The 16,073-nt window shown below is 30.4% G+C and overlaps 2 protein-coding genes and 1 non-coding gene across 4 annotated transcripts; 2 read left to right on the forward strand and 1 right to left on the reverse strand.

Moving 5' to 3' along the window:
• The first annotated feature begins 5,882 nt into the window (after positions 1-5,882).
• On the forward strand, positions 5,883-9,741 carry LOC101513142 (exonuclease DPD1, chloroplastic/mitochondrial). 2 transcript variants are annotated; one of them, XM_004494495.4, is made up of 4 exons: positions 5,883-6,042; positions 6,904-7,548; positions 8,844-9,049; positions 9,146-9,741. In XM_004494495.4, the coding sequence occupies exons 2-4, from the start codon at positions 6,977-6,979 to the stop codon at positions 9,364-9,366; spliced, it is 999 nt and encodes a 332-aa protein (XP_004494552.1). In that variant the 5' UTR covers positions 5,883-6,042; positions 6,904-6,976; the 3' UTR covers positions 9,367-9,741. The 2 variants fall into 2 exon arrangements, with proteins under 2 accessions (XP_004494552.1, XP_004494554.1); XM_004494497.4 differs by lacking the exon at positions 5,883-6,042 and adding an exon at positions 6,053-6,170.
• Positions 9,537-9,610, reverse strand: TRNAT-AGU (transfer RNA threonine (anticodon AGU)). Its single transcript has one exon. It is a non-coding gene; the product is annotated as a tRNA-Thr (tRNA).
• Positions 9,742-11,551: 1,810 nt separating the features above from the next.
• On the forward strand, positions 11,552-15,512 carry LOC101512621 (protein DEHYDRATION-INDUCED 19-like). Its single transcript, NM_001364862.1, has 5 exons — positions 11,552-11,865; positions 11,982-12,130; positions 12,806-12,883; positions 13,398-13,660; positions 15,137-15,512. The coding sequence occupies exons 1-5, from the start codon at positions 11,757-11,759 to the stop codon at positions 15,243-15,245; spliced, it is 708 nt and encodes a 235-aa protein (NP_001351791.1). The 5' UTR covers positions 11,552-11,756; the 3' UTR covers positions 15,246-15,512.
• Positions 15,513-16,073: the final 561 nt, after the last annotated feature.

Genomic DNA, 16,073 nt, shown 5'->3' on the forward strand with positions numbered 1-16,073 from the left:
GAAGACGGTGACCAACAATGAAGACGAAATCGAAATCGAAATCGGAATCGGAATCTGTTTAAGATGAAGAAATCGAAATCGAAATCGATTTGGGAGCTTTTGAATTGGGGCTGTTTGTTGAACGATGCTTCTGGTTCAATTTAGGGTTCATTTTCTTTTAATTTAATTATAACAAATAAATTTTATTTTTAATAATAATTTTTAACAATTATAATAATGATTTTAAAAATATAAATTATATTTTTTAATTAGAAATAATATAATAATAATTTTATTCCACGTATGCGTCTGCCACGTCAGCTTTTTTTTGACACGTCATTAAAAAAATGCCAACTCATGATGATTTGGACTCAAATTCTGTTTGGGGGACTAAAACTGGAGAGAAACAAAATGGGGGGACTACTTTCAATTTTCACCTATAATAGGGGGACCAAAAGTGCAATTAAGCCTATTAAATATCAAAACATTGCCGAAAACTATATACACATATACAGTGTATCACAAAAAAAAAAGTATGGACGCGGAGAATATGAAAGGGAATAAAGGATACATAAAATAGAAAATTTTGTCTCTATTAAAATATTATAATTTTTAAAACATAAATATAGGTATGGCTTAAATTTTAGTAGTCTAATATTCGTTGTTAACTGTGTATTTTTTAAAAGAGAAAGAGTCTTAATAACCTAGAAATCAATTAAAATGCAAATAAAATTTAGTCAAAAATTCAAATTTTTTGAACAATTTATGTTTAGCTAAAATTTATTAACTACACTATGTAGTGACTCTTGTTTGACCCAACAATTAGCTTTTACTGTGTAGTTTTTATATTAGACTTTTACTCCACAAATGTAATAAACAGACATATTTGTCTTTATAAATATTAAAAATTATTATTTTTATTAACAATATTATTTCAGTTTTTTGAAAAAAATTTGGAGCTATTGAATTTTTTTTCTAATATTTTTGGAACGCACCTCGTTATCGGAACAAGTTGATTTTTGCATTTGTAAAAATAAGGCACTCTGAAACTTCGACATTTCACACATGATTTGGTGAAATGATGATTACTTTGGATGATGTTGTTAATCTATTAGACATTCATATTAGGGATGAGTTTTTTTGCATTTGTAGAAATAAGGCACTCTGAAACTTCGACATTTCACACATGATTTGGTGAAATGATGATTACTTTGGATGATGTTAATCTATTAGACATTCATATTAGGGATGAGTTCTATAGTTCACCACTCAACCTATATAAAGTATGACATATAATTTTGCCATAATTTTATTAGAGGTGTCTGTTGATGAGAGAAGTGACGAAACTAAGAAGATAAGTGGTGCACACTACAAGTTAGATTGACAGTTATGACAAAGATTATAGGTGTGGTGTAAGAAAAATGAGATATTAGAATTTTAGAGTTTGGATTCATATATGAGAAATTGTGATTTGAAGATGAAAAAATTAGGGTTGAAGATGAAGATTGTTGAGTTTTTATTAAAAAATTCGGGGTTGAAGATGAAGATTATTGAATTTTTATTATTCAATTGATTTATTAATTAAAATGATTAATTAATTTTATGTTTTTAATTAAATAATTAAATGAGTTAATAAAATGAATTTTAATTTTAGATATTAAATATTGTCTAATCAACAACAATTACACAATCACTATGTGTCACTTCATCAAAAATTAGTCATGTTCCCATTTTTTTTACTAAAAAAATTCATAAAGGACTTTTTTAAAACTTGTTATAATTTGCAAGGGTATAAATAAAAAAAAAAAAATTATAGGGACTAAAATCAAAACATATTCGCAAAGACCAACAACATATTTAAACTTATAGTAAAATTACAAATTCGAAGTTTTATAGTGACATGATATACTTATTAGTCGTGTACTTGTGTTCTTCAAATGCATCACTCGATTAATCCATGATTTAACAAACTTTTGCTTATATGAAGTCAATCAAGTTTCTTTCACATAATGAACAAACACGTTATTATCAACACATGATTGTTCATACATGTGCAAGCGCATGATATACTTTTTTTCATCACTGCAATACATAATATTTTTCCACATATTCAATATTAACTCTTATTTATCCTTTAAGATATGTTGTTTGCATTTTGCTATAACATTGTTGCCAATATGAAATTGACAAACAATAGGAAACAACACAATAGGAAACAAGTTCAATAACTTCACTGAATTTGAATGAGCAAGTTCAATAACTTCACTGAATTTGAATGGGCCTAAAAATTATCTCTAATAACATCTGATGAACAAAAAAAAAATGATCAAATTTTATAGTAAAAAAGGAATCATGTTGTTCTAAATCTCAAAAAATTAGAAAGATATAGTATTGCTTAGCTACTTTCTATCACAAAATCAAATTGATATAGTATTGGAGTATTAGACAATGAATAAAGCCACCACATAATGCATAATTCACAATACAGAATTATGGAGAAATTGAGATGCAAAATTCATTCATTCATAAAGAATGCATAATTCATAAGACACCCAATACATTATGTCCTTAAAGAATGCAGAATGTCCTTATATATGTTTATGCATAATTCATTAATGCACATAATTCATTTTACAAACGCACTCCATTTCATTCAAAACAAAGTAAATATTTTTTAAGTGGTATAAAAGACACAAAATAGAATAAATTGATCATAAACTAACAGAAACATAAACCGATAGAAAGTAAACATGTTTCAGGTTGTACAAAGACATAAACAAAATGACATATCTAAAAGTGACAGATCCTAATAAACAAAGGCTAATGTTTGGGTTGCATATTAGGTTGGTTCATGTGTATCATTTCCTACTTGAGCAGTTTCTTGATGGGCTTGTTTAGCTTAATCTATTTGAGCCTTAATCTGCACATTATCCACAAATATGAGCTGAGATACTGGATGAATAAGATCTTTCACTTTTTCATTAGCCTTGGCAAAATTTACCATTTCCATAGCCCCACAACTCATACCATATACTAATAACTTCAAGATACCTCATTTGTTTAACAATATCAAAAATCTAAAAGTAATTCCACCTATCAACATCACATTTCCAATTTGACACTTCACCTTCGTACACTTCCATTGTGTCATCCAAAAAATACCCTCCATGATGGACATCAACAAAAAAGACATCGATTTTGCTTTTTATACATTGAAAAGACAAAAAAAAAAAAAACTCATTAATAGAAAACTATAATCAAATGGTAGGGACCACAAACATGATCCCATAATCTTAGAAAAAGAGGAAGGAATATGTATGTGTGGACCACAAACCCTAGACTCTAATAAACAACACATGCAAGAATCAACTCATTTAAAAATCAAACACATGCAAATAATAAATACCAACACATTACCTTTCTTCTCATGTCAATGTGGGTTTACGATTTCTTGAAGCTTGATTCCGACAGTGTATTTTTCGATTTCGTTCTTGTTATCGTTCACTGATTTCTTCTTCGGTTCCTTCTTGTTATCGTTCAAATGAGTGGGAGAATAAAACGAGAAAACCAAACAACAAGTTTTGAAATGTGAAGGAGAAGAAAATTGAGAAGAAAACAGAAAGAATTTTTTAAAGTTGCTTTAACAGAAATCCACTTAAAGAGTAAAATTGAAATTATTTAAAAACATAAAATACTGAAAAGTAATTGTATCTAAATATTTGAAGGTAATTGAAATTGAATAATTAAATAATTTTAATTTTCTTAAATTAAGTTAACGGACTACGGGAGCTATTTAGTCTAAATAAAATAATAATTTTTTAAAATAAAAAAAATAAATGTGTTTACAAGAAATTTTTTTTAAAGTTTTTCGGTACAAAAGAATTTATCGGAAAACTTGTGAAACGTTTTCCGATAGTTTATATTTTTAATCTTTTGCATCGAAATTCTTTTTAAAGGTTTTCAGTACACACCTTTTTAACCTTTTGTATTGAAAAACTTTTTCAAAGGTTTTTTATTTCAACTTTTTGTACCGGATATTTTATAAAAAGTTTTTCGATAATTTCTGAAAATCTTTTACGTACCGGAAATTTTGGAATGATTGGTCTGAAAATATTTGAATGATAAATAAAAGTGAATTTGAGTTTGCAAAATCGGAAAAGATTTTAATGGTAAAGTTGACATTTTCAAAATATTGTGGAGGTATAAGTATATCAGTGGAGGTACAAAGTAAAATTTCCTACACCCTGATTACGCAGGCGAAGCTTCTTCTTCAAGGCTTTGCTATGGTGAGGTTGACATTGGGCTATGGCATGTAGTCACTTTGATGGTCCATTACATTTTCTCAAAGAGATTTGCTAAATATACCCTACAAATTACATTGTTTTCTTTTAGTTAAATTTTCCGTCATACACTTTTAAAAAGTGTATACTCTAAACTTCAAGGTTAGTTTACAGTATGCATTTTTGTTTAGGGTAAGTTTTAAATTTACAGTAAGAGTATTCTTGTCCAAGAAAAAGAAATGTAATAAGGGTATAAGTATTTTTTGTTTAACAATTCCCTTTCTCAAAGTCAAAATGTATGTTTGTTCTTTTGAGGCCTAGCCCATGCTTTGTACCCCAAAAAAGTACTGTATAGTTTGGGCCTTGCGCTTTTAAAAATATAGGCCGTGACAAATAAATAAATAAAATCTAGACTATAACAAAAAGAATTTGGCATATAAAATCAATAAAAAAAAAAGGTAGGCAAAATACTTGTGAGGTCTTTTATGTTTTATAAAAATAGCTGCAAGTTTTTTTTACATGTTGGTCATCTAAGTTTAGTTCAGAGTTTCTGTTTATATCATTTTAACTTTTTATTTTTTTATTTAGCCATTTAAGTTATATGTTACTTTTATCATTAGTCTTTAAGTTTTATTAAATTACATATGATGTCTATTAAATTTAATAATTTTTTTGAGTTACTATTATAATATAATTCAAATAATCTAATAAATTGATTATTTGTACTATTTTACAAGTGAATAAAGTTAACTATATTGATTATATATATAAACATTTATTACAAGTTTGACAGGTTATATATGTATTTAAATGATAATAGAAAAATCGAGAAATATAGACTATTTATAAAATTTTAGAATTGTTTTCGAAATGATAAATATGATAAATTTATTTTTGTAACATTTGATAGAATTTTTAATTATAATGTGTTTTTAATTGTTTAAATCGTTATTTAAAATGAGATAAAAGACTAAAAAAATAAATATGACGTAAATTAAATAATTAAATTAAAAAAGTAAAAATTTAAATAATTTAAACGAAAATAAATTGAATTTAAAGAGAGATGTGTTACAATAAGTTAAACATAAAGAAACCACTCAACCTTGACGTATGCTACCATCTCAAGCAAGCATAGTCGCACATGATATGATCCAATATTAATCTCAATAGACCAAAACACGGCTGTTATAAAGTCGTGTGCGTATGTAACTAGTTGTGGTCGCCAACGGATAATTGTATACCTCATCTTCTTACCTGAAACAAAACAAAAAAAATATAGAAGCACTAAGCACATTGTTGCATGTGACATAACCGTATTCACGCCTTATACTAAAGTATTTGATTTTCTCTTTAGTCTTACAAATACTAGTATTAAAAGAATGACATATAAATATTTGTAATTCTGATTTTTTTTAGTTCCTAACTCATACAAATTGTCTGTTTTTTTCCTCCATTTTATAGTTCAAAAGATAAAATATTAAAACTTAGGTTAAACATCATATTTTAAATCAAATTTGATATATTATGGATGTTTTTAACTTTATGACAGTATTTACCTCTTATCGACATAAAAATAAAAATAAAAATAAAATAAAAAAATCAGATGAAGGAAATAAGATAACATGAAAAGAGGGAATTGAATAAAAAAGAGGGAAATTGAGTGTTGTGTAAGTGTTCTTAAAGTGGAAGAAACAGAAACAAGAGGCGATCCGCAACTTACGACGTTGTTAAGTTGAACAGGGCTCTCTCTCTCTCTCAACTTCCCTTTCACACCATCTTTCAGGTAATTCATTTTCTTTCTCCATTCTTTCAACCATTCTTTCTATCTTTTTGGAATATGCATAGGAAGTGTTCGTCTATTGTTTTCACACAACTAATGTCAAACTATATTACGTTTTTTTATTCAAACAGGTAGCATGTCGTATGTCCTTGTTCTTGCAATTATTTGTGTTTTTTCTCTGTTGGTTATAGATTGTACTTGGCTGATTTATAAGACGGAAATTACAATATTTGCATCTTGAAAATCCCTCTACGATTGGTTTGCTTGTTAAAATGTTAGTTTTCTGTTACATTCTTTGAGCTAGATTTAACTCATTGCAATTTATAAAGCACTATTGTTACCTTACCACACCTTAAATGTGGATACAGCTTTGCACATTTTGTAGAAATTGATGCTGGTGTACTTTTCTTTTTAAGAGTATTGAGCTGAAATTCTTCTAGGTCAATGAATTTCTGTACTTTTCTACTTTCCAGCAGGATTCTATTGCTGACCCTGTGTGGCAAAAACCATATGGTTTTGTAATTCATCATTTAGTTCATGGTGGTAGCTTATTCAAATGGATTTTTTCTGCAATTCTTTGTTCTGACTCGAAAAGGATAGGAGTTTTTATATATATGGTTTGCACAGGATCTGGTTGTCATTCTTGGCATGAAAATATTTTGGAGAAATCCATCAAGTCCAGCTGCTGATTTTTTCTTTTAGTTTGATTTCTTTCTTTATTATTCATGAATTTTTATTTTGTAACTACTAATTATGTATTTATGGCTTGTTGTTATGCTAGATATTATAGCATTAGGAGATCAAACTCATATGCCTCTGTCTCTGTATTTTTTCATGTGTGTCTCAATATTTTGTACTTTTCAGGTAGTATCTGATTGCTCACTTGATGAAGTATTCTTGATCAACTAATCTTCTTAGTAGTTGTTACTGAATTCAGATGAAGACTGGCTCCATGATTTTTTCCTTTTTGCAAGTACCTAGATGCAGAATACACAGCTTAGCTAATAATTGGGGTGAAACCTTCCGCAACTTCAATAACACTTGTGAAAAAAATTTCAGCATCAGGCCACTTGGTTCTAGAATTTATGGACTTCAGGGAGGGCACAGAAAAAAGTGGACTCGAAGACCTATAACTACAGATACAGAAGAAGGCGGGGGCACCAAATCAAGAAGTACCAAGCCTGAAATTTTGAGCGAAACAATTTCAATAAGTTCCACAATAAATGTAAATAAAACACAACTAGGTCAACTACAGGAAGTTCAGCACTGTAACATACAAGAGATAGCTCAGAATAAAGACTTGTCTAGCTTAGTCACTGTTATTGTTTTTGACATTGAGACCACCGGGTTTAGCCGAGAGAATGACAGGACCATCGAGATTGCACTTCGAGATCTTCAGGGTGGTCCAAACAGCACTTTCCAAACTTTGGTAAATCCTCAACGCGATGTAACTAATTCAGCTATTCATGGCATTACAACTCAGATGGTGAACAAACCTGGTATTCCAAGGTAACCAACTCTATGGCTCTTGGAGATTATGCTTACCTTTGTGAAATAAAGTATTCTACTTTGTCCTTTGTCCTTACATCACAACCTTTGCTTATATGTGGAATTTATTTGGTTGGACAAATAGTTGTTAATATAGGAGGGGCAGCAAAAGTGCCTCAAACACAATTATTTTGGCAAAGATCCCAAAATAATTTTAAATTTGGGAAGGAGACAGCAGGAGATGTACTTTTGTTTTCGTTATACCACTATGTCTCCTGGCGGTCATGGTATGGCCATTTGTAATCACAATTTAGTTTTTACCGGTTTACTTGAAGAGTTAAAAAAATTGAGCTTTTCAATTTTTAATTTCATTTGTTATTTTACATTCTTCTACAGAAAATGTGTTACTTTGGAGTGTATTTGGATGGTTTTTAAATCATTGCACATTGTTGAAGCCTTCCTATGCTCCATTAATCATCTTTCATTGTGAAATGGGTGTAGCACTGTCCTAGATTAGTTAGTGGCTACTTATTGTGGGAATAAATAGTTGCCGAGTCAATATTTGGAAGTTAGTAGAACCACTATAGTTTTCCTTGTTGATGTATACGATCAACCGACATGATTAGGCACAGTTTAAACTGATAAAGAGTCTACAAAAGGTATTGAAGAAGATTCCACTAACCATGTACTAATGCTATGGGTTGGAATCAGATGCTATATACTTGTTATACAATGGTTGCAACTGAGAGTTCACTTTTTATGTTTATTTTATGAGGAGTTTGTTGGATGGATACAGTCACATGTTTGGAAGGATGTGGGGTGAAAGTGATAGAAATGGTCATCATGAATCTAAATTGGTGTGGGAGAATGTGACCCAACTCGTGTCACATCTTTTCACAGATGTGGGGATGAAGTGGTAGACATGGTCATCATGGATCTAAATTGTTGTGTGTGGTAAAGTCATTTGTCTAGATATTTAATTTAATTATATCACTAGTCACCAATATACAAAGCTTATATTTGAACTTATTAATGTCTGAATATGCAAAATTCTATTCATCCAATTTGCAATCAGAAAAGCAGACTTTCCCTATCCATAAATGGATCGATAGTTTATTGTGCATGGTTGCATCATGTTAGTCTGAGTTTATTTCTCTTCATCACCATGTTTCCAACAATTATCCTCTGGTTCCCCATATGACTATGAATCCATTTGTTTGTAGACATTGATGAGTGATTAAGTCTATTGGAACTATTTAATTAATTTTGCATAGGAAATCATTGATTTTTTTTAATTCTTATGAATTCTTTTGTAGGATGGAGGACCTGGTTCCCATCTTATTCCACTATGTTCAAAGCCGCGAGAAACCTGGGGGATATGTGTTATGGGTTGCTCATAATGCTCGTGTTTTTGATGTACCCTTCATCATTAACGAGTTACGTCGATGTTCTAGGCAGATTCCTCCTAATTGGCTGTTTGTGGACACTCTTCCTTTAGCACGCGAACTAATGAAGTCTGGAGGTCCATTTCTTTGTTTAAACGGCTAAACAAACACACACTCAAGTCCTTGCTTTTTCTTTTTCTGTATGGAAGCTTTAACTTTTTTAGTGATTGCAGGAACAAAACTTTCTGCGACATCCCTTGTTGCCCTCCGCGAGTTCTACAAAATTGAAGTGGAGGGCACAGCTCACAGAGCCATGGTAGATGTGAACACATTATCCTTGATTCTTCCCAGGTTGACATGTGATCTGAAATTGACCCTATCCGGGCTTGTTGAAAAATCATTCAGAGAAGTAGATATTATCAACTCCAAGAAGAAGAAGAAGAATTCAGACTAGTTTTTTCTTTTATGGTATTTGGCATTGATATATGACAAAAAAATTGTTTGCAACAAAGAATTGAATATTTGAAGGAGAAAAGAAACAAAGAATTGAAAATTTGTTGTTGTTGCTATTAGTAGAGTAGTTTGATAGAGAAGAGAGTTTCTTGAATGGAAAAAAAAAAATAATGCTCTCGTTGAGAGTTGAACTCAAGACCTCCCGCTTACTAAACGGGTGCTCTAACCAACTGAGCTACAAGAGCTCATTGGTATTAATTTCGGTTTGCATACATTTATACAGAGTTAAATCAATATTTATGTTTTTTAGAATGCAAACCAATAATTTGTATGGAATTAGCTTTTGACATAATTCATTTTGTATGATTTTTTTTAAGTTGTATTTAACGTAAATATTTTATATTTACAAATTTACTTATTAAATTCATGTAAATCAAATGTGGAAATTACACATACAACAAGATACACTAAATACTAAAATTAAACATGAATTTATTGGTATTCAGAAACAAGTCATATAAGTTTAAAATTATTATTAAATTTCAATATTTTTTTAGGATAAATTCATAGTACTCAAACTTTTTACAAATTATCCTTTTGATAATTCAAACTTCAAAGTTGACAAAAAAAAATTTGCTATAAGTTATGAAAGGAGGTCTACACTACTTGATTTTCATAATGTGTGGATATTTACTACAAAATTAAAGCTAGAAAGAAAAATTAGGTGTTGATCCACTCCATCTTATGGCAAGTGAAATAAATGCAAAAATCGATGGAAAATTGGATATATTCTTTTTATTTAAGACTGTCAAAAGTAATATTTTAGACAAATCAAAATAAACATTCTTATCGAGAGATTGTATATAAAACAAAAGTTAATTAATGTTTAAATTTAATTTATATATATTGTCAATTAAAAAAAAATTACACTGTTAAATAATCACAACGGTTAAATTATTAAAATTATGAATAATCATAATATATAGATAATATACATTAAAAAAATTAACAGTATATGACAATTAAGTAGTTGATATTTTGGGACTAACTTGACACATATTTGAACTTGTTAATAACCAAGTTGATATATTTTTTTTATAAATTAAATAAATTTTCATATTTTTCTTATGATGTATTGATTCTGAAAATCATTAGAGTGAAATTTATTTAATTTCAATGAGTCATGAACTCACACAAAAATAGTTTTATATTGTTATCAAATAAAAATGGCTTATATGGATATTTGTTTATATTTATTTTAGTTCTGGAGAAAAAAAATACAAAACTCAATCTATTTTTTAAAATCTTTTTTTTTAATAGTAGAGTTGTAAGAAATACACTATAAATATTTAAGTGGGTTGGTTGATATCAACTTAATTTTATAATACTAACTCAATTTTCACTTTAACGAGAGTTTTGATTAAATTTAAAATATAATATCTCTTACTTTTTGAATTGACAAAACAAAAAGAAAAAATATATTTTAATATCTTTTACGCGAATAAATATTTTAAATATTACGAAACTCTTTTTAAAAGTTTGTTGAGAAATCTCTAAACAACTAAAAGTCACATATAGCATACAAAAATACTCTTGATTGTTAAGAATCTTCTAAACTACTTTCATTAAAAACACTCGAATGAAATAAGTCTATAATTAGTCTCTTACGATTAAAACCATCTCTAATAGATAAATATTATTTCATTATTTTACAATTTAAAGAGCCTATTTATACTAATATTCTGGCTAGTAACCAGCCTAGGTACCACATTTGTGTTTCTCAAAATAGATTAAAATACTCCTTCATAAATAAAATAAATAAAAATGTATTTGAAAGATTACCATATGGGATAGGTCTAATGAAATGATTAAAATTTTATCACGTAATAAATTTTAATTTTAATTTCATTAAAAAACATATCTATATTTAATATATGATATTAAATAATTAAAAAATATATATTTTAAATTTTCTCTAGATTAATTACATTAATTTTTTATATTACATTTCATTTTGATAACAGATATTTTATTCAAAAGAAGATTTATTTAATTGTTTAATTTTCTTTAAGATAATTAGTTTTTGAAAAAGGAAGATTCAAAAAAAGAAGAAAAAAATAAAAACTAGTATGAAAAAGTGGTCGGCTATAAAGAAGGAGAACGGAGAAGAACGTGTTTTGGGGTGGCTGTGTGGAAAATTAGTTTGTTTTTAAGGAAGCCACAGCACCTCATCATCTAAAATCTCATATAATTTCATTTCGTTGATTAATACACACACATATATCATATCATATCATTCATACGCACATCAAAATCTTCAATCTTTACTTTGTTTTCCTTCATCACTCTAATTTGAGATTGAGATCGAAGAAACCCTATCCAATTACATCTATGGACGCTGATAATTCTTCTTCTTCTTCTTCTTCTTGGAACGCTCCTCACTCTTATGCCACCCTCACTTCCTCCAAATCATACCTCTCCGCTCTTCAATCTCGATCAGGTTTTTCTCTTTTTTCCATTTCCCCCCCAAACCTCACTCCCTCTACTCCTTTTACTTCCACTCAACAACACTCTTATTACTGTTATGCTAATTATTCATTTTCTGTTTTAATCTAGATATGTTCATGAATGCTTTTGATGAAAACGACGTTGATGATGATGATGTGAAGGAGGAGTTTCTATGTCCATTTTGTTCTGAGTATTTTGATATTGTTGGATTGTGCTGCCACATTGATGACGAGCATCCTGTTGAAGCCAAAAATGGGGTATCAATTTTTCACAAGGGATTAGGTTTCCACATTTCAGTTTTTTGTTGTTGATATCTAGATATTGTTCAATTAGGGTTTTTGGTTTGTCTTTTAAAATTAGAAGTGCTTGTTTGTTTGTGATTTTGTCCTCGGTGTCTCGCGTAGAACCTTGTGTTGAGAGTTTAGCTTTGGGGTGAGGTTTTAGTTGATTTGTGTGGCGGGATGTTTTTATATATCTTCAGGAATTAGGACTACTAGGCGATGTACATTGTTTAACATTTTCATTTAAAAACTAAGGATATGTATGTATTGGTGGTATAGGAGGAAATTGAATGCAAGGAAATGAAATAGGATAACATCAATTTTTGTAAATACATTGTGTAGGTTATCTCAATATCTCATCAGGGTGTGGCTATTTTGGGTCTATAAACAGACTGTTTGTGCAGTTAACTATTCATATTTCATTTCCTTTGGAGAGGGTCTAAAACCCAGTCACGGAAGTACTCTAGGTTTATTTGTTAGTGGAGTACCATACCTACAAGGAATACTTTTGGTTGATGTTCTACATCAGTAAAATTATCAATAATTTTTACTCCTTTTTCGCTTTATTAGGAAAATTTAATTCTATATAATTTTGATATTCAAAATGATAGAAAGTTCAATTCTGTATAATTTTGATATCTTTTTTTTCAGGTTTGTCCCGTTTGTTCATTGAGGGTAGGGGTTGATATGGTTGCACACATTGCCCTACAACATGGAAGCATACTTAAGATATCCTTTTATCTTTTAGTTAATATTTGTTTCTGCTAACTCTTAAATGATCTCGAATACTATCATGTCTTTCAAGCTAATCCCGGTTCATTAATTTAGCATAAAATGAAAGTGATTTTTTTTTCTATGCCTCTTTTTCTCGCTTTTGTTAAGGTTAATCAAAACTCTTTAACCCAACCCTCTTACTTGCTGGACAAGTATAAGGTTTTCTAAATGGATTACTTGTTTAAGATATCTGCATAATCCAGTTATGCACTTCTAATGTGTGGTTATACTTATATATAATCTACCCTTTGTTGTTGTTGTTGTACTTGTCGGATATACATGATTATTTATGTAAAAAAAGATATAAGTTGTGTAACTAGCCACGGCGTCATAACACGTACATTAGAAGTTGTTTCCAGTTTAATAATATCTTAGAATCATTTTGTTATTGCATTATTGTGTTATGTTGATATTAATATCAGGGTGGTACGTTGTAAATGATAAATTGGATTCTTTAACTAGTCATTACATGCAGCGCAAGAGGAAATCACGGAAAGGTGGATCTTATTCAACACTATCTTTATTGAAGAAGGAGATGCGAGAAGGAAGTTTGCAATCCCTTTTGGGTGGGTCTTCATGTATAGTGTCATCGTCTAGTGTAGCACCTGATCCACTGTTGTTATCGTTTATAGCGCCTGTAGCTGATGAATTTTCCAGTTCTCAGAGTCAACCTAACTTCCTTACTGGGACAAGGCAATCCAGAAAAAGCTCAAATGAGACTCTACCAAAACAGTATGTCTATTTCATTTGTCAATTCCTTTTTTTTTTTAATTAAAAAAGTTGCTACTATCTCTTCAATGAAATATGCTTATTTTTGCTAGTATTCCTGAATGTGGTGGTGATGTCACATTTTTCCCTTCTGCTGTTTTTCGATCTTCATGCAATATTGCTTTTGATAATTTTGACTCATGTTTTATGTCAAAGAAATGGTATTATTCAAACTCAAATAATGCCAATTTAGGTAGCATGGCTTTATTGGGTTTAGTTGAGATTATGAGAACACTAACCGACTAACTTATGAGGGCCTAATGATTTATACCTTTGCATACAATGTCATGATCACTATGATTACTTATAATTATATTGTGAGATTTGTCTGTAAATTTTATGTCTTGCCACGGTTCCTGTGCCTCCAAATTGAAGACAGTCTAGAATATTACATGACCACTGACCCTGAACATATGAAAGTTTGGACTTGTAGTACATATACATCTTTCCTACTTCCCGAAAGGCTAACCTTTCATATCTTTGTGGTATGCTGAGGTAGGTTGTCTGTTATAAATGTCTTTGAAAATCTAAATGAAAAGTCAAGAAAATCATGCATTGTTAGCAGATAAACTAAAACATGTTCAGTTGTTTCTGTGCATTGTAGACAAATATGTTGAATTTACCATTTTGGTAAACCTTTACTGTTTCCCTCACCTGTCCCAAATAAAATGGGTGGCTTTACAGCCACTGCAGAGTCTTTAGATTCAGGTGCAGTGTTGGATCCAACTGTTTTGCAGTGGTGGCATGTGCAACACTGTAGAGGAACCAAATCCACGCTTTTAAGTCCAAAAGAGAGGAAGAGATAAGAAAAAATGCAAGAGAGAGAATTTGAATTAATGAGAGAGATGAGGTTGGATGGAGAGTAATCACCTATGCTCTTACTGTTTTTCAAAAAAAAAATTTACTGTTTTTCAAAAAAAAGAAACCTATACTTTTACTGCTTTTAACAGTACATTTTGCCAGATGAAATTTCCTGAAATGGTATTCTTCCAACTTATCCTGTTCCCTCTCACCCACACCCACATCTATGACTAGCTTTTTATTGTTGGGGGGGAGGGGGGATGGGTGAGGTGCTGCTTTTAGCTTAAAAGGATGAGCATTGTTCACGTTTTTTTACTGGATTAATTGTCTGTTTTCAGAGAGAGAGAGGGAAGTAAGTAATGACAATACTTAATTTGTGCCTCTAGTTCCATCCTTATGTTGTTTTCATAGAGCAGTTTGATTATTTATGCTTCTGACGTGCAATTGGGTAATTTATCTACTTGCTTTTAATGTGAGTGTTTATGCCATTAACAAAATGTCATCTCTGTGATGTTTCAATAACAGTTTTAACCTTATGTTCCAATAACTAAGTCTAAGTGCGTTGTTGCAAATGCATGAGTTGTTGTTCCTTGCCAATGGGATCTTCTAGTTTTTAACACGTCTATTGTTTCTGTTCAGAAATGTGGAGACACCAACGTTGTCAGTCAAGGATAAGGAAGAAAGGGAAAAAAGATGTGAGTTTGTTCAAGGGCTATTGCTGTCCACCTTCCTTGACGACATTTCATGAATGAAATTCATCTCTGATGACTGCTGGTGGCTGCAGTTCCGGGCTTCTTCAATCACTTGCGATCCCTACACCTATGGTATGCCTGAAGTTGTGAATGTATCTGATCGGAGTGAAATAAGATGTGGAAATGAATGTAATTTATGTTGTATGTGAACTGAAGTTTCCAGATTTAATGTTTTATTTTATCCTTTAATTTCAGTTTATAAATGTTGAATGAAAATAGATGAAGTTACTTTCCTGCTATACATGACATTCACGTTTGTCTTGGGATTATTGTGTGATATTCATTGGAAAAAAGACACGGTTCGGGAGAGTGTTGGGTTACGCTGATGAGGGTAAATGTTATACACGATGAACAGCTTTGGGTTAGACACATGCTAAAATCATATCTTATTCTATCATTTTACTAAGCCAAGTTATTTTGTGAACCATTGGATGTGTCAATCACTCAAATCACGGCCCTTAATTTATTTTGTTCAGAAAAAAAATATGCAAGGTGGGGAGAGAAAGAGATAGGTGAATGTAGGGAATCCAAATCGCATGATTACTTGATAAATGAGAGTAGTGGGGCTCTGTGGGAGCAGTACCAGACTAATCGAATAACTGGACTGGTGTATAACATATCATTAGTGGGAGCAGTGGAAAACTGAATTTAAATTTGTGTGTAGATAAGCTGCTGGCAACAGTTGGAAGATGGACACAATGGGAATGTCAAAAACATTTCTCTTGTACTGACATAGAGCTGATAGTATTCTGTATTGTATAGGTATCCCACCGTCGGTCAGATGGGGTGTATTTGACTATATGCTAATCATTAGTATTATTATA

Source organism: Cicer arietinum, chromosome 3, assembly GCF_000331145.2.
Source record: "Cicer arietinum cultivar CDC Frontier isolate Library 1 chromosome 3, Cicar.CDCFrontier_v2.0, whole genome shotgun sequence".
NCBI lineage: Eukaryota > Viridiplantae > Streptophyta > Magnoliopsida > Fabales > Fabaceae > Cicer > Cicer arietinum.